This window comes from Mus caroli, chromosome 15 (assembly GCF_900094665.2).
Source record: "Mus caroli chromosome 15, CAROLI_EIJ_v1.1, whole genome shotgun sequence".
NCBI classification, from domain to species: domain Eukaryota; kingdom Metazoa; phylum Chordata; class Mammalia; order Rodentia; family Muridae; genus Mus; species Mus caroli.
Genome location: NC_034584.1, coordinates 73359121 through 73383975, shown reverse-complemented (window position 1 = coordinate 73383975; position 24855 = coordinate 73359121). Strand labels below are relative to the sequence as shown.

The window sequence follows — 24855 nt, the reverse complement described above, 5'->3', positions numbered from 1 at the left end:
CACCACGCCCGGCTACACATTTTTAAAAGTTAAAAATACAAAACGAAACCAAAGTCCAAGTGAACATGGTGGGGCCTATAATCTAGTGCGGGAGAGGCTGAGGCAGGGAAGAATCACTGTAAATCTAAGGCCAGCCTGTGCTACATGTTAAGACCCTGCCTCTAATAAAAAATCCACAGTCCATTTTGCATTAATTTTTCACATAAAAAGAGGCATTTATTTAGGGTCAAGCATGGTGGCACACACCTCTAATCTCAGCACTCAGGAAGCAGTGACAGATGGGGCTCTATGAGTTCAAAACCAGCCAGGGCCACCTAGTCATGCTCTGTCAGCAGCAGCAGCAGCAGCACCAGAAAGCATGTGTTTGAGGTTTAGCATGAAGTGATACAAATAATATTGATCTGAACACAAGTCCACAGTCATAAGAATAGGATAGGACAAAGCAAAAACAAACAAATTGGTGGTTGTTTACATTTAATACAACCATGTCTTCCACACCAGAGTCTTTTAAACAATAGTCATCTTAGATCAGCAGAGGACAGCCAGCCTTCAGTATTGTCCTGCAAGATGCTTTCTTTTCATCTCCTGCTTTCTCCTCCTTTATCCAGGCAGTAATTGTTTTGACAGGTGCCACCCTCGAGGCTTAGTTGTAAGTGCACTGTTGATCATCGCAGTGCGCATGTTCCGTCTGTGTCAGACTTCCCGCAGTTACGCCCAGATTCGTTTAAAGTGCTATTTTATTTATTATAATAATTGCTATTATTACTGTGTGTGTGTGTTTGTGTGTGTGTGTGTGTGTGTGAGAGAGAGAAAGAGAGAGAGAGAGAGAGAGAGAGAGAGAGAGAGAGAGTGTTCCAGGGATTGAACTCAGGTCATCAGGCTTGGCAGCAAGGGCCTCTACCCAAGCATCTTGCAAGTCCTAAAATAGTCACTTTTAATTGTAAACCTGTTTATCATTGGGACATCTGTAGACTAGAGCCCTCTCGTCTCGTACGTAGTTGCACTGGAACACTGTAGAACTCCTCTGGCAGGAATCCCAGCCAGCATCTTCCGAGCTTGAAGTTAGTTCAGACTCTTCTGGGTTTAGATGCTGCTGGTAGATCCTTGCCCCTCGGACACCTGACCACACTGACCCCCAGGCAGTCGCCTCTGTGTAGTGTGATGGGATGTGACCTCCCCATTGCAGTGTGGTGCTGCAGGAGCGTGGAGCTTTGGGCTCCCCAAGGTCAAGGCTGTGTCTTCCCAAGTTCATGAGGGTCCAGAGGCTTCAGGCTATGTCCTCAGAGAAGTGAGTCTACTGTATCCCTACCACCCTCTGCCATACCCATGCAGAATTTTGACAGTTGCTCAACTAAGACCGGGAGCCGTGGGCTGGGAAACGGCTCTTGGTTAAAGTGCTAACCACCAAGAATGAGGTTTGGAGTTTGTTCCCAGAACCCATGTTAAAAACAGAAGAGGGAGCTGAATTGGAAAGCCCCAGGCCAGCGAGAGACTCTCAAAAACAACTGCAGGCACACACAAGCACACATGCACACAGATGAACAACCCCCCGCCCCCCCCCCCCAAATAAAAGGATTGGAATCTGCTAGAGCAGTTGGAATGCAAGCCTTGTCTTGTATGTCTCCTCCCCACCTTGAGGAACGTGGACTGATTTTTAAAAGGGAAGCCACAGAGACCATGCGGATTAGAGGGTGCTATACCAGCTGCAGTTCCCCCTGCCACAGGGGCCAGGTGCTCCACCAAGCCAATGGGCTGTTTGCTCTGGGATCTGGGTCATGAGTGCTCCCTCCCAGGAAGACATCTGTCTGTCGTAGCTATAGGACAGTGGGACCCAGTATCTCTCCTCTCCTGTGCACGCTGTAAGCAGTGGGTCCCAGGATCTGCTCCCCCTCGCCCTCTGTGCGCACTGTGAGCAGGTGCAGGGCTTAGGGTGATGTAGGCTGGATTGCAGATGTGGTCGGCAGCCTCCATGTGGGCCTTGGGTCTGGGTGGAGGAGCTGATACTCCTGCCTTTTGAGGGGACCAGAGTGAGGACATTGCTTTAGCTGTGATCTGAGAGAATGTTCTAGAAACCTTCAGATCATTTGGTAGGGGGCTGGAAGCCAAGTTTCACATCTTTATTCTGTTTCCAAGATGTAGATAACATCACTTCAAAGTCGCCATGAGGGGAAAGAAAACAAGCATAAGATAATATTTGGAGGAAATGCTGGCGATTTAGGGGTCTCTTTGCCCACTCCATGTTTATCCTTTTAATCTGGAGTGACAGGCAAAGACGTTGATTCACAGTGCAAACCTTTCTAAAGAAACATCTCAGGCGCTAGCTTTCAACTTGGCAGCCATGCCTACAGCAGCTATTATTAGGCTGCCACGGTGTCTCTCTCTCCAGAGCTTGCCACCAGTCCTCATACACAGACACCTTCTCCGTTTTTTCAGTTTCCCAATTTAGATTCCTTCTCTGCTTCTGAGTCTTGAATCTGTCTTTTAGTTGGTGGTTAGGGATTGTCGATGTGGAAGAGAGCAATCCAAGGGCTCTGCCTGGGTCCCGGTGTTCTGACAGCGAGATGTGGAGGCTGGATGTGAGTGGGAGCCCAGCAGGAGTGCGGACGGACAGCCGGGCAAGGTGGGGTCTGGACCACAGGGCAGGTGTGAGTTGTCTGGACCCCACAAAGACGAGGGGTCACTACATCCTGGCCTAGATGTCAGCTTTGGGGTTTGCAAGGGACTGTGAGGTTGGTCACCTGGGCTGATGATGGAGCTGGGGACTCAAGCTTCAATCAGGCTTCTTCCCAGTGTCTGTGATGTGCCCTCTCTCACTCACTCCACTCACCCCTCTGCACTGGTGCAGAGTGGGTCGCTGGCAGTCTGGGGTTTGGGCAGTTGGCCTTCCGGGTCACCTGATGGCCGGGTAGCACTGACTGCTGTCAGTAGGTGGCAGCACTGAGGAGGATGAGACTCGTAGGGCTCCGATGCCTGGGTAGAAGGCGCAGTTGGACTCCTCTGGCTACCATAACAGGATGCTGGAAACCAGCCTGTTTCTCATTGTTCTGAAGGCTGGGCAGTTGAGATCTAGGCACTGACCACGCTGTCCAGTGGGGCTCATTTCTGGTTCCTAGGCAACTCTTCTTTGTCTTCAAGTTGTAGAGAAGGGGTCTCACACCAGGGTACTGATCCCTTTCATGAGCACCTTCCAAAGACCCCCCTCCTCATGCTGTCACTGTGGCTGTCACTCTGGGGCATCACACTCCTTAAGAGCATTCTGCTTACATATAATAAATAAATAAATAAATAAATAAATCTTTAAAAAAAAAAAAAAAGAGCATTCTGGTGCTCCTGGAAAGCTTTGTTCTTGGAAAGTAGCTCTGGTCTCTGGCCCAGCCTTGCCCCAGTTGGCAGACACGTGGTGGGTACCTGTCAGCAGCTCTCCTCGGGGCTGCGTGAGGATGACGTCTCCATTTCAGATGGGACCCCAGCTCTGTCTAGACATAGAAAGGCTTTGTTTCCTCAGAGGTGCCATCTTCCCTTGGTTTTGCTTTCTCACCGGAAAGTCCCTTGATGTTCGTCAGTTCTGCCATTTTCTTGTGTGGCCCACCTCACTCACCATCTCTGGAGATGCAGATCGAAAGCCGGTAATGAGGCTGAGCATTAGAGATCGCCTGGCTGCTGGAATTGGTGCTGGAGATTCAAAGATGGGAATAGGGGACTTACTGCCTCTGAGCAGGCAGGGAGAGAGACCCGTGGACCGAACGCAGACCATGTGTTCCTTAGAGAATAGCTAGGTAGGGCATGGGAAATGGCCTGGAGTATCCGGTTGGGGAAGTGTCTGGGCAGGGTTTTAGGAAAGTGGATTCCTACATTGAGTTAGAAGATGATTTCTCCGAGGTTGTGTGTGGGGCAAAGATAGAAGTACTTTCCTGGCATGTGTGAAGTCCTGGGTTTTATAGTTTGAAGTTTGAAGATGAGCCATAACTTTATGTCCAGATAGCACAGCTGGGACCCGAAGGGATGAGTGACTGTTAGCCATCATGGAGGTCTGAGAGAAATCTCAAAAGCCAGGCCCTTCAGGTAGATTCCCATAGAAATAAAACAGCTTTGCCAAGCCTGACAGTGGTGGCTCACACCTTTAATCCCAGCACTTGGGAGGCAGAGGCAGGCGGATCTCTGAGAGTTCAAGGCCAGCCTGGTCTACAGAGTGAGTTCTAGGACAGCCAGGGCTACACAGAGAAAGCCTGTCTCAGAAAAACAAAAACAAAACAGCAGCAACCATAAGAAAAGCCAGTCTGTCACATCAGGGCGGTACAGATCTTTTAGCCTAGCACTCAGGAGCCTGAGGTAAGAGGATTTGAACTCAAGGCCTGCCTAGGGCTGCATAGCCTCTAAAGGAGAGTGACAAGGGGCTGGCTAGATGGCTCAGTGGTTGAGAGCACCAACTGCTCTCCAAAGTTCCCAAGTTCAAATCCCAGCAACCACATGCATAATCCGTTGAGATCTGACACCCTCTTCTGGAGTGTCTGAGGGCAGCTACAGTGTACTTACATATAATAAATAAATAAATCTTGAAAGAAAAAAAAAAAGGAGAGTGACAAGAGGCCCATGGGACAGTTCCGTGTGCCACGTGAGGACTCCAGCTTGTGGCAATAGTACTTAGGAACTGGCAGGGTAGCAGTGGTCAAGCTGTTGTTAGCAGTTGTAGGTCAGCGCTCTTCTGTACCCTGCTTCCCAGCCATGTTCTGGCCTCCTATAATGTACTATGGAAGGTTGAGGACGTTTGGCAGACAAAAGTCTTGCCTGACAAAGGTCTCAGAACATCACAGGCCATTGTGTATTGGCCCAGAGATGCCAGGGCAAGGGCTGAGCAGGGGCATGGCTAGGCCCATGATGTAGACCTGGAAAGGTTGTTCACAGCACATCGCTGCTCGCTCGCTTACTCCTGTTTCTTCCCTAGGCCAGCCCGTCACTCACTGCACGAGATCCTCTCAGGGAGCCTGCTGCTGCTGGGAACCATGACAGTGAGGGGGGCCGCGTTGGCCCCAGACCCAGCGTCACCCACAACCACAACAGCTTCACCTAGCATCTCTGCCACCCCCGAGGGCAGCCCCACAGCCATGGAGCACCCTGTGTTCCTGATGACCACTGCCGCCCAGGCCATCTCCGGCTTCTTTGTGTGGACAGCTCTGCTCATCACCTGCCACCAGGTACCTAGGTGTGATGGGGGAACATCCTTAGTGTCCCAAGTGGTTTCTAGTTCCACAAAGCATGCTTCAGGCAGGCCAGGCAAGGAGTGTAAGCTCTGCTTCCTGGGGTTCTCTCCCACACCCCAGCTCCGCTGCAAGCAGGTGGTGGCTTTGGATTCACCTTCAGTCCAGTAGCAACTGGAGCATCGGGATTGTGAGGAGACACACAGATGCTTGTCTGCTACGATCTGCTCAGAATCTGTTGGCCATGCACATATGCAGCCGAAGCCACGGAACTGTTGCAGTTAGACATTTATTGGGAGCCTGAGGGAGGTGGCTGAGGAGCTGGGTGGCAGCTCAGGGAGAGAAGTCAGGTCTCCCGTATCCTGTCGCCCTCAGGGGAGGTTGGTGCCCAAAGAGGAGCTTGCTGGATTCCCATGTAGAGGGTTGGGTGAGTCTGCTCAGGCCCCTGGCAGCCGCTCACCAGCTGCCATGCATCTCAGTCTCTTTCAGATCCATTAGTGTCCAAGGAAATTGGCTCACAGCAGATGGAAATGTTTTGTCCTTTTCCTTAGTCAGGGCTGGCCTGGGCTGGGCCAAGAGTGATGTCATGAGAGTCGGGCCCAGGCCCTGAGGCTGCGCCCTTAGCTCTGTTTCCCCAGAGTTGTGCTGCCTTCTCCTGCCTCCCTGGGGACATTGCAGTCAGTGCTGCCTTAGTTCATTGGACGTAGTGTGAGCACACCACTGTGGCCACACAGCCTGGAAGCGTGTCCACATCCTCCAGAGGGAGGCTCTCGAGTGCCCCACCCTCTCTAGCATCTGTGAAGGGACAAGGCAGAGTGGCCACAGCCAGGTGGCTTCAACTCGCCCTTGATCAGCCCTTCAGCTAACTCAGTGCTGCTGCTGCTGCTGCTGCTGCTGCTGTGAGACCTTGGGAACTTGGCTTTGGGGAGGCAAAATGATAGGAGCACACATTGAGGACCACAACTTCAACAACACTGTGGCCCTACTGTCCCCTGTAGCTGAAGGTGGCCTGTAGATAGTGTCACACCAGCTTTATGTGGTCCCTTTGATTGGACTCTCATGATGGATGGTTTATCATCTAGTTTTACAGAGTAGGACTGAGGCTCAGGGTGGGTAACTTGTATCAGCCCATACAGCAAGGAAGGGTAGAGACAGATGTCAGGAGCCATCCTCTTCCCATGGAGCAGGCGGGAGGAAGAGGGCAGACAGGCAGGTGGGAGGCAGCTGTGGTAACAGTGGGACTTGGCTGACTTAGTGCCCTCCCTCAGATCTACATGCATCTGCGCTGCTACAGCCGTCCCAATGAGCAGCGCCACATCGTGCGCATCCTCTTCATCGTGCCCATCTACGCCTTCGACTCCTGGCTCAGCCTCCTCTTCTTCACCAATGACCAGTACTATGTGTACTTCGGCACCGTCCGAGACTGCTATGAGGGTGAGCACATCTTGGGGCGGGGCTTGGGAGGAAGGTTGGGGAGTGGGGGGCCAGGGGGGTGCACACCCCTCGTTCATCTCTAGGACCTGAGGCTGGCACGTCATTCCTCAGTCTCTCAGGAGCCTCTGGACCAACCCCACAAGGATAGATCTGGATCCCTCTTCCCCACCTGGCTGTCCATCTGTCGCTAACGGACGGGTAACCATCCACATGTAACCCAAGTCTCCGCTTACAGACATGGTTTGGTTTGGGGGATCCCAGGACGCCTTCACAGATGCCCCGAGGCAGGAGCTCTACCTCTGATTCGTTTATTTCTCATCTCTGGCTTCTCTAGCCTGGTTGGCAACTTCTAAATGGTCCATCTATGGATAGGAATCACGGGTATTGGGGGAGGATTTACACAGCTGGCCTGCAAGCCCATGTGTCCCCCTGTGATGCTCTGTTATGCCTCAAAGGAAAGGACTGGCACCCCCTCCTTAGCGCCTTCTGACACATTCCCCCTTATTTCTGTGTCCCCTACCACAACCTCTTTAGGAGACACATCAGCCTCCACCCTAGCTCAGCAGTAGGTAGTTCCTCGGTGTTAGGAGCTGGCATGGTCTGATTTCCAGCCCCGTGTGGGACTGACCCTCGTCTTGTCTCTTCACCAATGTCATATCCTTGTCCATGCACTGTCTGTTCCTTCAGTGGATACAGCCCTGAGAGGAGGCTTCACTCCGTGGGAACAGAGCCAGGCGCGTGACAGCACTATCCCCTCCCCCTTTGAGAAAAAATCTCATGTAGCCTGGGCTGGCCTCAGACCTTTTTTGGTTACTGGGGAGAGCGGGGAGCAGGTATCAGCGTCTCATGCTATATCTCTGACTGACCTGGAGCTCATAGAGATCGGCCTATTTCTACCTCTTTAGTTCCGGGATTGAGGTGTGGCTTTATAGCCTTTTTTTTGTTTTTGTTTTTCAAGCCAGGGTTTCTCTGTGTAGCCCTGGCTATCCTGGAACTCACTCTGTAGACCAGGCTGGCCTTGAACTCAGAAATCTGCCTGCCTCTGCCTCCCAAGTGCTGGGATTAAAGGCATGTGCCACCACTGCCCAGTGTGACCTATATTCTTTGTCTCTCTGTCTACCTTTTATGTGTATGATTGTTTGCTGGCGTGTATGTATGTCTGGGCACCGTGTGTATGTAGTGCCTGAGGAGGCCAGAAGAAGGCTCTGTGAACTGAAAGCCAGGATGATGCTCTGGCAGATCAGCCCATGCTCTTAGCTGCTTAGCCACCTCTCCATCCCTAGCCTCAAACTCCCGTGCCCCTGAAACATGGTTTCTCTGTGTAGCCCTCCCTGGCTGTCCTGGAACTTGTTCTGTAGACCAGGCTGACCTCGAACACAGATATCCTCCTGCCTCTGCCTCCCAAGTGCTGGGATTAAAGGTATATGTTACCATACTTGGTTTTAAGTGGTGCTGGACATGGAACCCAGGACTTTCTAGATGCTAAGCAGGCACAAAAATACATCCCCAATCTAGTCCGTGCGTGCGTGTATGTGTGTGTGTGTGTGTGTGTGTGTGTGTTGGAGGAATGAGGGGCCCTGCCCAACCCTTCTGTGGGGCTGCAGTTGATTCCCCGGTACTGTCTTCCTGGCCAGTGCTTGCAAAGGTTCCTTCCAGGAGAGAATATGGGGAGGCAGGTGTTCCTCTGTGCTTGATGTTCCTGAAAGCAGAAAACCCCTGGGGAGCCTCTGGCTGGGAAGGGAGGAGCTGAGCATCCTCCCTGCAGGTGCCGGCCTCCTGTGGGCACCTGGACCAGCTCCTCCCTGCAGGTGCCAGCTCCTCCCTTCCCAGTCACTGGGACCAGCGTCTGCTCCCCTGGTTCTTTTAGAAACAGAAAGTTGTTTCTTGCTGAGTATGTGTCCTTGTCTGTGTTTGTGTGTGTGTGTGTTGGTGTCTGTGTGTCCTGTGTAGTCTAGGGGCCCTGAAGATAGGACCTGTAGTACATGGGGATACAGGAGGGGAGCTACCAGGCAGTCCTCACTCAACAACACCCCAGAGCAGCCGCACTTCAGAAGCCCCTTTGTTCCTCCCACCTGCCCCAACCAGCTCCACTGCCAGCTCGGGAAGTCTGCCATCCATCTCCTAGCAACGCTGTTGTCTCTGGCCTGTCATCTCCCAGGGCATTTACAGACAGAGCACAGCACCTGTCCCTCACTCTCACCTGTCCCTCACTCTCACCTGTCCCTCACTCTCACCTGTCCCTTCTGTATTTCCCCTTAGATCTCCTGTAACATACCTAAAAAAGCACACACACATGCACGCACAGGCACACATACAGACACTTCTCTTATCCTCACCATGCTGGGGATCTAGACTACAGTTTTCTCTAGGTGTGCATTTAGAATGTGTGTTTAAATGCTGCCCAGAGCCGAGCCTTGCACTGCGCTCCCCCGTCCCCTCCTCTTTTCCTTTCATTTCCTTTGGTTTGGGGGCAAGGTCCATGTGCAGCCGTGCGCTCCTGCCTCCACTCCTGAGGGTGGTGCTTGCAGCCCTCTGTCCTTTCTGTATAGAAACCTGGGCTTTGCTACTTGTCTTAATTTTGGCTTTGCTCGGTTTTCTGTGCTTATCCCTCACTTATCCCTGAACACTACAACCGAGTTTTAAATAACCAGTCCCGCTTTCCATATGGTGGCCATGTGTGAATCTGTTAGCACTGGCTTTGCTTTGACCAGGCTCTCTGCACTCAGCACTGCCAGCTCTCAGGGCCACCTCTGCTGTCACCCAGGTTGCCAGTCACGATCATTCTTAGACCTGTGTTGGCTTCCCCTGTGCTGTGTGGGTCGCTTGTCCCTGTTTCTCCTTCATTTGTGGTTTGTTCTCTCTGTTAGTTGGGGCTCATCTTCTACCAGGCTCCTGAGAAAGCTGCCCATGAGATGCTGGTAAGGAAGCCTGAAGTGTCTTTAGTGGATGGCTCTGTGATTGACATCTTTTGGAAGGGACTACACCTCAAGGGTGGAAATTGTTCTCTGGGTCCTGCAGGCTTCTTCTCTCTGGCTTCAGCTCCTGCTGCTGCCTTTAGGGAGTCAGCTGGATTCTGACCCTGCCTCGCTGCTTGCATATTCTTTTAGGCTTTTAAGATCTTGCTTTCAACCTCAAGGTTCCAAAACCTTACTGAAGATAGAGTAGTGGTCACCGTGCTGGGGGAGGCCTTGTGGGCGTGAACCCCCGACTCAGGGCCTGAGACCTTTCCTTGTTTGTGTCTTTGATATTTTCCTTTAACTTTAAACAATTATTTAATTGTTTAAATTTTATTGTTTAGTTAGCAACCTGGCAAGGGCTGAGTTTCAGAGATACTGGGTGACTGTCCTAGGATGCCCTGGCTCCATACAGCACCCATCTGATGAGGGCTGTGTTTCACACCGAGCTGGGATAGACCACGGGGCCGGGGTGTGAGCTGATCGCTGTGGGTTTGGTGTCTGATGGGCTTGGGATGAGCTAAGAGCCTGGGAGGCTCGAGGGCCAGAGGTGGAGATGCAGCGTCCTCTGCTCCCTACCATAGATTTTGTTACAAGAGTTTGTGTGGCGTTCACAGCTTACCCCAGGTTCTCCCTTATCATTAGCATGTTCTTCCCTCCCCCAGTACCAGGGCGAGTATGCATCGCACAGCCATTACACAGTGTGAAAACGGGGCTGCCCAGGAGGACCCGATGGTGACAAAGCGCAAGGCACCTGCCTGCCTGGGTCTTTGCAGCCAGGATTTGCCGTATGCCGGGCCTGGTGAAGGAGGGGAGCACACCCCATTTCAGAGTTCAGATTCTTGTTGTTGAGAGAGGTCTCACTATGTAGCCCAGGCTGGCCTCAAATCCGTGATCCCTGTGCCTCAGCCTCCCTTGCACGGCTTTGCAGATGTACGACGTCACACCTGGCCCCGGCGTGTTCTACATATACTGAATCTTGACACGTGGCCCCAAATGAACCCTCTTTCATGACAGAGAGGCTACAGAGAATGAACGAAGAGCTTAGGACGGGAGCCAGGGAGGCAGTTCAGTGGGTAAAGATGTTTGCCGGCAAGGCTGATGCCTGTAGTGCCTCTGTAGGATCCATGTGATGAAAGGTGAGGCCTGAGTGCTGCGAACTCTTCAGATCTACACACACACACATATGAATGTAACTTAAAAAGAGAGTCATAAGCCGGTTTGCTGCCAGTAGGACACCCTGATGGGTAACAGCACCACTGGCCACAGCTCACAACCAAGAAGTATAAGAGCTCAGTGGATCTGAGTAAAGGGAGAGGCCTGAAGGAAGAGGAGTCAGAAGCAGCCTGTGTGGTACCGGGAAAGGATGAGGAGCCACCAGGGAGGAGGGCTAGGGATCAGCTTGGAATTGGGCACATTTACACAGGGCAGGTCCCCTGTCCACCAGGCTTGGTCCACTGTACAGCGATTGCCCACGTGCCCCTGAAAAATGGGAGGGATGTTCTGAGGCTTGGTGAACCAAGCAGAAAGTCCTCTAGTCCACAGCTGGCAGTTGTTGTCCAAACCTATCCTCAGTTACCCGAATGTCCCAGATAGCTTGGTCTCTCCAATCAATGCAGAATTTCTATGTAGGAGAGGCTGAGATCAGTGGAAGGTACTCAAGTTTAACAGAGGAGAGAGCTTGGCGCAGCCAGATGCACTGGGACCATCAGTTCTGTACAAGGTACCTACTGTGCCGTAGGTGGTAGTCAGTGCTGTATATTGAAGAGTATATAACTCCTGGCCGGGGGCACAGCTGCAGGAACACTTCCGAGCAGGTTCTCACTGAAGCCCTGAGCTGGATGTTGTAGCTTTTTGTTTGTAGGAACTACAGCTAGGACACTGAGTGGACTGTTAACCTCCTGGCTAAGTAGTTACTGGCTGGAGAAGTTGCCAGTGAGGGAGGGCTGGTGGGACCACAGTCCCTGCTGGGGGTCTGCTTCTGATGCTTGGTTCTGTTGACCAACTGGGGGCTCTCCCATGACGATGCTCACTAGAAAGTATTTTTCCAAATCAGGTGTGCTGGCCCGTGCCTGTAATTCAGCACGTTTGGGAGACAGAGCCCAAAAGATCTCTGCCAGTTTGGGGCCAGTCTCAGCTCCATGATGAGCCCCTGTCCTGAAAAGCAGGAAGGGAGAAAGGTGTGTCCACTCTGTCAAGTGAAGTCCTTGTGGGATCTGCCATGAGATGGTGAGGCACCCGTCTGCTGTGTGGACAAGCCTCCAGGTTTCATTGTGACCCTCATTCTCCCTTCCTGATGGCATTCTCTTGTCTGTGACTTGACATGTGGTATCTAGAATGGAACAGAAAGTTCTAGATATCCAGCAGACCAGGGCAGGAGTAGGTGAGACCATCCCTTCCCTCTGGACTGTGGGTCCCGTGATTGCTAATGTGTCCCTGGCGTAACACATGGCCTGGCGTGCAGGCTGTGGTAGATATTGCCTTCCTAGAGACCAGGTCTGGAGCCACATTGAGAATGTAACAGGATGGCAGCCTACTGCCTGAATTGCACCCATTCCTGGTCACATGCCAGCCTCCCTTTTCTGTTTCCGGCCTGTGTAGATGCCTCTTGTGTAAATGCTATTGTTGGGTCTGTTCTGTGTGAGCCTGTATTTTCCTAGGAAAAGTGTTGTAGAAATTACTTTAATCCTGGCCTGGGGTTATTGACTTCCTGGATAAAAAAACACACACAGCCTTTATAGTTTTAATAAGCCTTAAGCAGCACAAGAGCTGGGCTGCTGCTTACTGTCCTCAAAGTTAGAATCTACTTTGCTATCGATAACCCGAGTTATTACTTACTGTGTTTCTTCTGGGCTGCTCATAACTTCAATCGGCCAGCCCTCAGAACCATGTTCTTCTGGCTCATCTAACCCATGGCCACTTCTTCCTCGTGCCCACCTCTTCTCCCCCTTCATGTTCCTCCTCTGACCCCAAACCCACAAAGCCTAAACCCCACCTATGTCTCTTCTGCCCAGCTATTGTATTGATTAACACGTATCGTAAGCATAAAGGCTGTGTGTGCCTTTCGTCTATCCGAGAGGGATGTGTAGAAATCTTGGGAGGAGTTTAAATATTTACTACCAAAGGGAGTGGATTTTAATAGGTGGTCAGGGGACCTGATTTGATCAGTCCGGTCATGTCTGAGGAAGTTGTCTCCTTTCTCTGAGAATTGATGAGTTTATTAGTGACACACTAGTGATTGTTCGCAGTGAAACAGCACTGGTTGTTCTGTGTACTTGCTAAGGTGACAGTCCTGAGCTGAGAGTGGAGCACAGTGGGAGTGAGCCGTTCAGTCAGAGCTGGGTGTGGCTGTGGTGGACCGGCAGCCCAGGCCCATGCTGCACAGAAAGGGAAGGGTGTAAGCTCGGGTGGGCGGCATGACCTCCCAAGGGCGCAGCCACTGCTGGGCAAGGGGAAGTGGTGTTGGACCCTGTGGCTTCTCTGGGGGAATCCATTTCAAGAAAGGTTCCTTTCCTGTCCTGCCAGGGGGAGGTCCTGTGAGAGCCAGTGTGAGCGTAGGCCTGTGGCCTGCCCTGGCCTTTGCCATAGGTGATAATGCTGGAGAGCCAGAGACCACATCCAGCCTCTGATCTTCATCCCTGCAGTGCTGGCTGCAGGTCCCAGGGCTTCAGCTTGTACTGGGGTAGGACTCAGCAACTCCCTGCAGCATGCCCTGGAGTGAGTGTCACACCACTCACTGAGCGCACGGGAGCATGTCCAGGGAATTCAGCCGTCAGCAGGGCCTTATATGGTCGCTGCTCTTCTTCCCACAGCACCATTGTCCCCAGTTCACAGCTGAGGAAACAGGCACAGAGAGCTTGAGAACCCGGCCTAAAGCCACACAGCTCCTAAGCGGTAGAGCCATGGTCCACAGCTGGACAGTCTGGCCCAGGGGCACGTGGCTCTTCACCCCAGCTCTATGCTGCCCTGTATCCTGAAGGGTCAGAGGTCATCAGACGACTGCAGGGCTGAGTGTCGCTTCAGCTAAGCCCTTGGCTTGCCGCTCCATTCTGAGTGACCGCTCTGCTGACTTTTCGCAGCCTTTGTCATCTATAACTTCCTGAGCCTGTGCTATGAGTACCTCGGGGGAGAGAGTGCCATCATGTCTGAGATCAGAGGGAAGGCCATTGAGTGAGTATGATAGCTTCCTGAGCCCCATGTGGGCAACTCCCAGCCTTGCCCACCCACCTGGGTAGACACACAGACCATACCTACCCACCCCCTGGGTAGGCATACAGACTACCCCAGCCCCTGGCCCCAGCCCTCTCTACTTGTCATTCCCAGGTCCAGCTGTATGTACGGCACGTGCTGCCTCTGGGGAAAGACCTACTCCATCGGATTCCTGCGGTTCTGTAAACAGGTGTGTGGCCAGCGACAGCCCCAGCTTGGCGAGCAGGCGAGGGGTCCTGGTTCAGACCTTTGTCGTGTTGCATGCTGACCTGTGCCATACCTGTGGAGGTCTCCAGGCCCAAGCTATTCAGGAGACACCATGTTAATGTCATCTGCTGAGATTGGCAGTGAACATCCTGGAAGTCTCAGGGGCAGCCTGGGGCCGGAGAAGCTGGCCCAGAGTCTTGCTGTGTTCAAGAACCAGGAAGCACACGGTTCTGGACCATCTATTTAAAAACCCATCCCTGTTTCTGGGCCAAAAGGGTTTCTGCATGAGAGACACCGAGCAGACCAGACTGTGCAGTGCCTGCCCGTCATGGTGTCATGGCTGCTGATCTCCGTGGTCACCACTTCCTGGCTACAGTTGGACTTGCGGACTTGCAGCTTCTCTGCCTGTGTGACCTCATCGTTTGCTTAGCCTCCCTAAGCTTGTTTGTCCTTCTATAAAATGGAGGTGGCAATACTTACCTCAGGAGGTGACTGAAAGGAGCAGATGAGGCAGAGGATGTAGTCCTTAGCACAGCTCTGTCTCATCTAGGGAGATAGTATCTAGGGGTGCCACACCCAGACTTCATGACTGCCCTTGGCCTCTGTAGGCCTCTGTTAGCCTCCAACATGGCCAAGTACTCAGAGAGAAAGGTCCCCCCACCCTCACCTCCCTGCCAAGGGCACTACAGCCTATCCCTCTTGTTGGCCTCTGTAGAGGGCTCAGGGCCACAACATGGCTACCTGCACAACAGCCTGTCAGTGGACATGCCCGAGCTTCAGTTCTGCCTCTCCCAGAGGGAGCCTCACGGTCTCTCCCGCGGAGTGGTCCGGAAGGGGTTAACGCTGTTCTGGTCTAGGGTGGGGCTTGCCGAGCCTTTGTTTGTGTGGTTCAGCCACCCAGTCCAGGCCCAGCTGTGACTCATGGCCGCTTTTGATCATGACATTGCCCTCAAAGGTTTGCTCTTAAGAGCAGAACAGAGAACACAGTTGGCCTCACTGCCACCAGGTACAGACCATTCCCCTCCCGGGACTCTGGGGCCCCCAATGCTGAACCTCACCGTGGCAGTGAAGGCAGGAGTGAAGGAACATGTGGAGGCGCCTGACCCCTGTGACACCCCTCACAGTCCTGTCTTCATTCCAGCACCACAGGGTGGGCCAGGATGTCCTCCGGCCCAGAGCCCAGTGTCTGAGTCTTTTGGCACATTTGTTAAAAGGGGAAATTCCTGGGCTACAATGTGATGGAAAAGCACTTCCCTCGTTGTGTGTGTGTGTGTGTGTGTGTGTTTTCCTGGGTTCGGTTCCTATGAGGAGACATAAGGGGCGGGGTTAGTGACAGAGGAAGGGAGGGGAGCAGGGATTCTCAGGTCAGTGACCCCTCCCCCCCCAACTCAACAGAGCTCTAGAAAGGACTGCCTACTCTGGGGCTGACACATGATTTTGACTTCTCCCCTGGTCTGTGGCCCTCAGACACCCACCCATGGTATAGCTGGACAAAGGTTCTGGTGCTGGCTTAGGTGCCGTTGCTGCATCTGCCTGCCTCAGTTTCCTTGTGTGTAACTGAGCTGATAAAAGTCCCCCACAGGGAGCAGCCCCACCAGCTCCCTGGGCACCTTGGTGTGAACCCCTGCTTTTCTCCCTTTCGCACACTGCCTCTGGTGAAGGTTTGCAGCCCAGGGCTTCTTTGGGGCTTTCTGATCGCAGTGCACAGCCCTGCCTGTGCTGTGCTCCTCTGCTGCGGCTGTCCGCAGGCTAGGCCCTCAGTGGAGCGGAGATGGGTTCCCAGGCGGCCCTTCTGCTTCAGCCTCTGCCTCTGGGCCTAGCCAGAGCCATACTGGCCATGCCGTGTGCCCGCCGCCTCTCCTTCACTCAGGGCTTCTGGCTGAGGATGATGGCCTTGAGGTCAGTGTGAGTCTGCGGGTGACACGGACACCCCACTGGATTACAGAAACTGCAGAGCTGGCTTAGCATCCTCCTGCATTTGAGCAAGTTTGAAAAAGCCTGACTGTGTGTAGAATAGGTAGCCTTGGCAGGAGGACACTGTGGCTAGCTCTAATGTCCTCACTTGCAACTCTGTGCTGTGGACACAGGGTATTTAGCATTCACCCTGATGGCAGCCACTCAGAGACCACAGTGGATAGTCAGCCAGGCCTGGATTCCTGTGTACCTTTTGGGGCGCATGCATATTAAAGGGGTGTCCTGTCCTCACTTGCTGCTCCTGGAGGCTTTCTCCAGCCTACTCAGACCCCAGCTCCACAGAACCCCGGGCCCAGGCCAGGGCGTGGGCAAGGAAGCAGCTGGGGAGGATGAGAAGATGGAGGCCAGGCCTGGCGGTGGTGGCGCACGCCTTTAATCCCAGCACGTGGGAGGCAGAGGCAGACGGATTTCTGAGTTCGAGGCCAGCCTGGTCTACAGAGTTCATTCCAGGACAACCGGGGCTACACAGAGAAACCCTGTCTCAAAAAACCAAAAAAAAAAAAAAAAAAGAAAAAAGAAGAAGAAGATGATGATAATGATGGAGACCCTTGCGCTCCCTGTGTGGGCCAGGTCTTCCTTAGCGCACCTCTTGCCCAGAGCCACCTCCCTCCCTGTTGCTGTACCCTAACCTGCTCCTCCACCCCCCCCACCCCCACCCCGCCCTGTCCTTGTTCACATTCTGCCCTGAGCAAGCCTCTATATGAATGAAAGGCTCCTGTTTGCTTGTTTGTTTACTCTGTGTGTGTGCGTGTGTGCGAGCGCCTGTGTGATTGGCTTGGAGGTGCTTCCTTTGGCTGGATCCTGGCCTTGCCATCTTCCTGAAGGCCTCTCGTCCTCTGAGCTCTCTCTGAGATGTCTTCTGCTCCTGGTCCCCTGGGTCCTGTGGTTTTAGTCTTTGAATCCCTAGTATCCTCTTGTCTCCTTACACATTTGGCCTCCCCCTAGGCAGTTCCTTCCTCCTTCCTAGCAGCCAGCATAGGCCCAGCTGCCAGAGGAGGTGCTAACGCGGAACACCCCTACTTATCCCGCCTCATCTGTCTCCCCAACAGGCCACCCTGCAGTTCTGTGTGGTGAAGCCACTCATGGCCGTCAGCACCGTTATACTCCAGGCCTTTGGCAAGTACCGGGACGGAGACTTTGAGTAAGCAGGGGTCCTCCCTGGGATCTGTGGGTGGAATATTGGCATACAAATGGGTACCCTACCTTGACAGCCCACTGTGGTCTCCCTAAATTGCATGGGCCCTGGGTGAGTCTCAGAAGGTGGCAGCTGCTCTAAGGCAGGTTCTGAAAGGAGCCCTGGGAAGCAGTCCTCAGACCCGAATGTAAAGACCCCACTATGTAAACCAGCCACATCTTTTCACCTGTGGGTTAGTGAAGGCACCTTACACCCAACCCTGTGCTCTGAGATCTTGCCTGTAACCTGTACCACAGCCCACCTAGGCAGATGAGTCCACCAAGATCAGGATGCCCCCTGTGACACTTGTCACCTCCAGCATAGCCCCAGCTTCTCTCTAGTCCTCCATAAGGAGTGGACTCAGAGCAGGGCCTCCATGTGAGTGGGAGAAGCTGTAATGGCAGGCTGGCCTGCTGGTAGCACCCCTGCACTCCATTCCCACTCTGTCCCCATCCCCTGTCCCCTCCCTCCAGGGGATCATTGTACCCTTACTGGAGAGTACAGCTGTGACCCATGGGGAGCAGGTTGTGGGCAGGGTGGAGGAGGGGGCAGCCTGCCCTCCCAGAGCTGGTCCCAGTCACACATGCCTCCCCACAGTGTCACCAGCGGATACCTCTACGTGACCATCATCTACAACATCTCCGTCAGCCTGGCCCTGTACGCGCTCTTCCTCTTCTACTTCGCCACAAGGGAGCTGCTCAGCCCCTACAGCCCTGTCCTCAAGTTCTTCATGGTCAAGTCCGTCATCTTCCTCTCCTTCTGGCAAGGTCGGCCTCCTCTTACCTGGTGCTCACAGCCCCAGTGCCTGCTTCCACCCCGGTCCCATCTCCCACTCGGTTCATGTTTCCAGAACTGTGGGTTCCAGCCAGAGTTCTGTCCTTTAAAATCCTGGCCTGGAACTCACTGGGCACTTGGGAGGGGTGAAGCTTGCAGGAAACTGCTGTGCTCGGTGTCGTCATGCCTGCCTCCAGGAGCAGATGAGCCCTATTGTACCCTGGGGTGTGTGGCTGTTTGGGTGGCACTGCATGACTGCAGGGCGTGGGAAGGGATCTGGCGTGTGACCAGACAGTGGCTCTCCCTGTGCAGGCATGCTGCTGGCCATCTTAGAGAAGTGCGGGGCCATCCCCAAGATCAACTCAGCGCGAGTGTCGGTGGGTGAGGGCACCGTGGCTGCCGGCTACCAGGACTTCATCATCTGTGTGGAGATGTTCTTCGCAGCCTTGGCCCTGCGGCATGCCTTCACCTACAAGGTCTACGCTGACAAGAGACTGGACGCTCAAGGTATGAGCCAGGTTCCTACCCAGGGCGTGACCCCAGTCTTAGGAGGCCAGCTTCAGAGACTCCCACCACCCGGCATCTTGTGAGGGTTGAGTGTACTGAAAGAGGAGCTAAAGATGTCAGAGCAGCGGGGCTGTCAGAATCCAGAGGGACCCTTAGTTAGCTTCTAGAAGCTCAGTTCACCCATGTAGGTCCTAGTATAGAGACCTACAAATGGTATAGAAAGGTATAAACGTATAATCCCAGCATTCAGGAAGCTGAGGCAGGAGGGTTACTGTGAGTTTGAGGAAAAAAAAAAAAAAAGTAGGGACAGAGACTAGCGAACTCCACTGCATAGCGCCTGCTCTGACCTGCCTTCTGCCTGCTGAGGGTGTTCAAGGAGCAAACCACAGAAACCCCACTTCCCTGTGAAAAGCAGGATCAAAGGCATGTCTGCCGCTGGCCCTTCACGCCTCTAATCCTTGTTGCTAAGGCAGTATCCCATAGCCCTGGTGTCCACGAGAGCCCTAAAAAGATCTTGGTGGGTAGGGCCCACCCGCACCTTTGTGATTGGCCCTTGCGGGTGTCTGGAGAAGCAGTGGGCCAGGTGTATAGAAGGCTTGTTCCTGAAGGGAATGCCTGAGGCTGCCATCTGGTGAGAGACGGCAGGGGCGGGAAAGGGAGGCCTCCTGACTAAAGCATCTGCCCGCCATCCAGTTGCTGTCAGCTTTACCTCATGGCTGCAGGCCAGAAACCCCTTTCCCAAGCCTCTGTGCCCACCATAGGTCCCTGTGGTTGGCATGGGAGTCTTAGGGACCCACAAGACAGGACTCCCTGCCCAGCCCCTCTGCTGTTCTCGGTTGGGAAGTGACCTTCAGCTGCCTCTGCAGGACCGTGCTCCCAACACACTGGCACTCTAGCCGCCACCTTGAGGGCATCCCTACTCTGCTGAGAGTTGCTAGATGGTCCACTCCCACCTCCTCTTCCTGCTAGGCCCCAGTGGGAAAGATCCGATAACTTTTATCCATGTCCCTTAAACCTGGTTAGCCAGGCTGCTAGAAGCAAGCCAGGTTAGTTTGCACAGAAGGGTGTTGTGTCTTAGAGGCTCTGCAGGAGCGCTTTACTGGTGGCATGGTGGCTTTTCTCTGTACTTCCCTCAGGTGGGCCTCCCCTATAGATGTGCCCACACTAGAAGAAACAGCCCACCCAGGACAAGCTGCTGTTGTGGGCTGTTGTCCATTCTCCTAACCATGACACTCAGATTAGGCTGGGAGAGCACGCTCTGTGATCGTCTCGATTTCCAGTGCTATACATTGGAGTGAGCTTTGTAAGACACAGAGCTCCCTGTAGGCACAGTTCCAGCAGACCTAGGAGAAGTGGGAAGAGGGGCCCTCAGATATGGGGTGGAACTTCCACTGCCATCAGGGTGACCCCTATTAGCACGAGCACTGGGTATCTGGGGATGGATGGGGGCGTCACTGGGCCTGGGGCGAGCAGGTCCTTTTCACTCAGCTGTCTCTTATCTTCTCTATCCCTCCGGCTTCTCTCCCTGCCCCTTTCCTCTGCATTTGCCCTGGGTTTGGCCTCGGGTAGTGCTGACGTACGGCCCATACGGTAGGTCTGCTCTCTGCTCTGTCTGCACGTCTGTCCTGCACGTCAGTCTGCTCCTGTCACTGGCATGCCTTTTTTGTAGCCCCACGTGTACCCACTCCTCCAAGCTGGCACTCCTGGGTGAGAGCCCCAAGCACCTGACTGAGAGAGCTGCCTTTGCAGAGCTTGGCTGCCTTCGTTCCATTCTCTGGTTTTGAAGTACACCCTGCTTGGTTCTGGAACACAGTGCCCCTAAAGTAACAGGAGAGGCATTTAGTAGTGTTTCTGAGACAGAACAGACAGAGTGGAGAGAGTACGAGGCCCATTCACGGCCTGGGCCCAGTGTTGAGCTCATCGCTCCAGCTGGGCTTGGTTGCCTACACTGTGTCCCCAGTCCTACCCTGATGCTGTGGGGCACAGGTGGATGAGTTAGAAGCAAGTCAAGGTATCGAGTTCCTGCCTTCTGGGAGGGACAGCCAACAGGCCAGCCTGCTACTGTACCTGAGACCTGGTTCAGCAACCATCCCAGGCCAGGGGCCACAGCCTAGCACTAGAGCTTGGTGGGCCAAATGACTGCCTGCAGCTTTCCCCGTCCTGCCCTGTCCTCTCCTCCCTGAGTGCTGTGTTCTGCCCCTTTGTCCTAGCTTCCTTCACAGCTCCCCAGGTCTCTCCTGGTCAGCAGCAGCCTTGGTGTCCTGTCCCATTCATGTCCCAGGAGGGAGCAAGTGAGCCCTGGGGTGGGGTCTGTCCCAGGAGTAGGGGCAGGGACTGACCAAGTCTTCCTCCTCCTGCTCCGGCCCCATGTCCCCCCCTCCCCCTCCCTGCCCTCCCCTCAGGCCGCTGCGCCCCCATGAAGAGCATCTCCAGCAGCCTCAAAGAGACCATGAACCCACACGACATTGTGCAGGACGCCATCCACAACTTCTCGCCAGCCTACCAGCAGTACACGCAGCAGTCCACTCTGGAGCCCGGGCCCACCTGGCGTGGCGGCACGCACAGCCTTTCCCGCTCCCACAGCCTTAGTGGTGCACGCGACAATGAGAAGACTCTGCTGCTCAGCTCTGATGATGAGTTCTAAGTGTGGGCACCGGAGGGGAAGGAGAGGTGCTTCCCCAGCCAGCCCCCAGCCAGGCTGGGGAGCAGAGCAGCCAGCACAGCGTGGCTGCCGCCCTTTTATTTATTGGACCAGAAACTCGCATATCACTTCCAGAGGAACAGGCCTCAGGAATACTTCTCCCTGGCCAGCCCTGCACTAGCTGGGGCAGGGGCAGAGGACAGCGGCTGTAGCTGTCGTCACATCTCTGCGACTCGTCCTGTACTGTGTGTTGGCCAGAAGCTGCATCCTAAGCCCCCTCCCCAACAAGATATCTGCTGAGCTGTCAGGCCCAGCCCACCCTACACCGTGCAATACCCAGACCCAGCCTGGTCTTTCTCCAGGCCTTTGCCCGCTTCTCCCTGGTCACCCTTGCCCAGTGTGAGTTTTGTCACATTCTGGACAGGTAGAGACGTGAATGCTCTGTGGACCCTCCCCCTCTCCCAACCTAGGCCCATCTGGCATGCTGCAAGGACCAGAGCCAGCCCCCAGGAGCCTCAGGGCCCACTTAGGAGGGATGCCTTGTGCCTATGGGCCCTTTGGTGACATGTGGGGCTCTGGATCCTTGGGTATCCTCACTGTGGCCACTCTGCCTGCTGAGGACAGCCAGAAGCCCACACTGCCCTCTCACTTGGGTCCAGTTCTTGATCGTTGGGGGCAGAGCCTCCACACCCCTTTATACTTCCTGACTGTGCCAGGGCTTGGGTTCCCCACCACCTCCTCAATGGAGCAAAGACTCCTGCTAGGCCCTGGTCTCCCTGGGGGTTTATCCCTCCTGGGTCATGGGAAAAGTCTCCACATTACAGATCACTTCCAGAGGGAGGCTGGAGGGATGGTCATACAGCGGAGCCAAGGTAGGGGTGGTCTCAGACCCTCCTGGGTCCCCTGACCATACAGGGCCTGGTGGTCTGCTCCATCTGGCCCCTGGCCCATCTCTTCTGTGCCTTAGTCACATATGAAAGCCCTCCCCAGTTCCCGTCTGCTCCAGGCACTCCTTGTCGAGCTGCTGGCACTCAGGGTTCCGCAGCGCTGGGTCGGGCACCCTTGGGACCACCCATCCTCTCCCTGGCTCCCTCTACACGCACATCCCAGAGCTGCCTCCCAGGGCTGGGATCTCAGAGGTAGGGTGGCAGGGGCCTGGTAAGCAGAATTCAAGCAGCACTTGGTCTTGGCTCCAGTAGCCTCTTGAGGTGGAGAGTGGTGGGGAGCCCTACCTTGTAGCCTTCAGTGGATGCTCTCCCCTTGGTCACCTCTGGAACAAACAGGTTCCTTCCCTGGGGTCCATAGGGAGGGATCCCATGGGGCTGTCGCATCCTAGCAACCTTCTTAGCCTCCTTCCTTCCTTCCTCATGGCCCAGAGGCCAGCTCTCAGCCCCACCCAGAGGGCCTGGCCAGCTGCTCCCAAGCTGCTCAGGGAGGCAGCAGACAGGTGGGAGCTCCTGGGGCACGGCCATGGTTCCCTCCTGGGATTGCTTCCACCAGTGTGTTTCTGAGACTTCTCCTTATCTTCCAGGCCAAAGTATGTTGCTGGTTCCTGTCTCCACTGGTCCCCACCCACCCTGGCACTTGCCCGGTGACGTGATGGGTGAGGCTGTGGGGGAACTCAGTGGCAGGAAGCTAGTGGTCCCTGGGAACAGGGGACAGGAATCTGTACCCAACTGCCCCGTTCTTTCTTCCCATTCTTTCTTCCTAGGATGCATAAACTATCTTGTCTCATTTATTTTTTAATTTTTTTTCAGATAGAGTAGCCCTTTGTACATAAAAAAAAATACTTGAAAATTGTATGATGTATGAGAAGACAGAGCCCCCTAGTTTTGTATTTTGTCCTGTGACTGCCATGCGTTCCACCAGAAAGCCGCTCTATTTTGATCTCTGTAATATTTTAAATGCGTGACAGAAGCAAGCAAATAAAGTCAGGAAGAAATATATATATGAGATAATATAGATTGTATTGAAATCTCTTCTGCCTGCCAACGAGGTTTTTTTTTTCCTTTCCCCTCCTGTCTGGGAGAAGTGTAGTAGCCGTGGGCAGAGACATCCACCCTCTCTCTTCCTGTGTGTGAAGTGGATGTAGGTCATGGGGGCGTTTACACCGTCTGGGTCTAAAATCAGGTTCCACATCCCTATTTGACAGTTTCTTCTCTCTTCCCAGACAGCCTAACATGGGGAATTTCCTCTCCCCATCCCTGAGAGGGCTGGGCCTCAGTCCTTGGTTTTTTCCAGAGGCAGGTGGTCACCTCTTCTGTAAGGCATCTCCCAGAAGACTTGCACACCTGCCTCATCTTCTCTGAGCCAACCCTCCATCCTTAGGAACCAGGAGCCTAGGGCAGGGGTTCCTGGTCATGGGTACCTTCCCTGCATGCACCATGCCTTTCCAAGAGCCTGGCCTATGGGTGACAGGCATGGCTGGAATGCACGTGGGGGAGGGAACTTCCTAAGCAGCCTATAACCTGAAGGTCACCAGCCTACTTACAGTCATCTCCGCACACGCCCACCCCCACCCAATACCCCTTCCAGCTGCCAGGCCTGAGCTGAGCCTCTCAGGGAGAAATCTTGGCACAGCCCCAATCTGAGGGGGAGAAAGTTCTGTGGGTCCAGCCAAGCCACGTGATCCGGCTCTCCCCTCTGCCCCTTTCTTTGGCCTCTTCCCTCACACCCGGACTTGCCACATACAAGATTCCTCTAGCATCTGTTGTGCTTTTAGGGTTTGCAGCCCTTCTGGCTTTTCTAGACTAGTCCTCTATGGCACCTTTATAGTAAAGTGACCCCTCCGGGGGTCGGCCAATCCTTTCATAGGGGTTGTGTATCAGATATTTACATTATGATTCATAACAGCAGCAAGGTGACAGTTATGAAGTAGCAACAAATTATGGTTAGGGGTCACTACAACGTGAACTGTATTAAAAGGTCCCACCATTAGGAAGGTTGAGAACCAGTGTTTCAAAGTCAACTGGAGCTACAAGAAACCAGGCAGTACCACCCAGAAAAACCCTACTGCCCTGGCTGAAGACCAGAGGAGTCCACCCCTCGCCAGGATGGCAGAGTCAGTGAGTATGCATACAAACCCATCCCCTGACTGAGACTGAAGCCTAGCTCCCAGAACTCAGCAGTTCTCTCTCCCTGGCTCAAAAACACAGGGATGTAGTTCCCACAGGGCTGTAGAAAATCAGACTTGGGGCTGGAGAGATGGCTCAGTGGCTAAGAGCACCAACTGTCCAAAAAAAAAAAAAAAAAGCCGGGCGGTGGCGGCGCACGCCTTTAATCCCAGCACTTGGGAGGCAGAGGCAGGCGGATTTCTGAGTTCGAGGCCAGCCTGGTCTACAAAGTGAGTTCCAGGACAGCCAGGGCTATACAGAGAAACCCTGTCTCGAAAAACCAAAAAAAAAAAGAAGCACCAACTGCTCTTCCAAAGGTCCTGAGTTCAAATCCCAGCAACCACATGGTGGCTCACAACCATCCGTTATGAGATCTGACGCCCTCTTCTGGTGTGTCTGAAGACAGCTACAGTGTACTTACATAAAATAATAAATCTTTAAAAAATATATATCAGACTTATGTGAAAGTAGAAGGAAGACAGTTTTCAAAGCTTAGGACCTATCTCTCCCTGGCTCTGTACAGTCTGAGCTCATTTCTTGCCTATTTCCATCCACACCTGCTTGTGAGAGCTAGCAATGGGATATAGCCTCCCCTCACCCAGAAGTCCCTTCCCACCCATCTGAGGCCACTCATTTAGAGCACACGCAAAATAGTCCAGGACATAACACTTCT

General features: G+C 53.8%; 1 protein-coding gene across 3 annotated transcripts in view; it reads left to right on the top strand.

The window, feature by feature from the left end:
- Tmem184b (transmembrane protein 184B) overlaps positions 1–23048 on the top strand; it is a 44218-nt gene extending 21170 nt beyond the window's left edge. For 2 of the 3 annotated variants that reach the window (XM_029469801.1, XM_029469802.1), the window contains exons 2-10: positions 4943–5192; positions 6464–6629; positions 13663–13753; positions 13907–13982; positions 17023–17114; positions 17745–17914; positions 18234–18428; positions 19998–20018; positions 20831–23048. In XM_029469801.1, the coding sequence (XP_029325661.1) occupies positions 5001–5192; positions 6464–6629; positions 13663–13753; positions 13907–13982; positions 17023–17114; positions 17745–17914; positions 18234–18428; positions 19998–20018; positions 20831–21072 (1245 nt within the window). In that variant the 5' untranslated portion in view covers positions 4943–5000 and the 3' untranslated portion in view covers positions 21073–23048. The remainder of the gene's footprint in view (positions 1–4942; positions 5193–6463; positions 6630–13662; positions 13754–13906; positions 13983–17022; positions 17115–17744; positions 17915–18233; positions 18429–19997; positions 20019–20830) is intronic. The other variant, XM_021183044.1, reaches the window with a different exon arrangement.
- The last annotated feature ends 1807 nt before the right edge of the window (positions 23049–24855 follow it).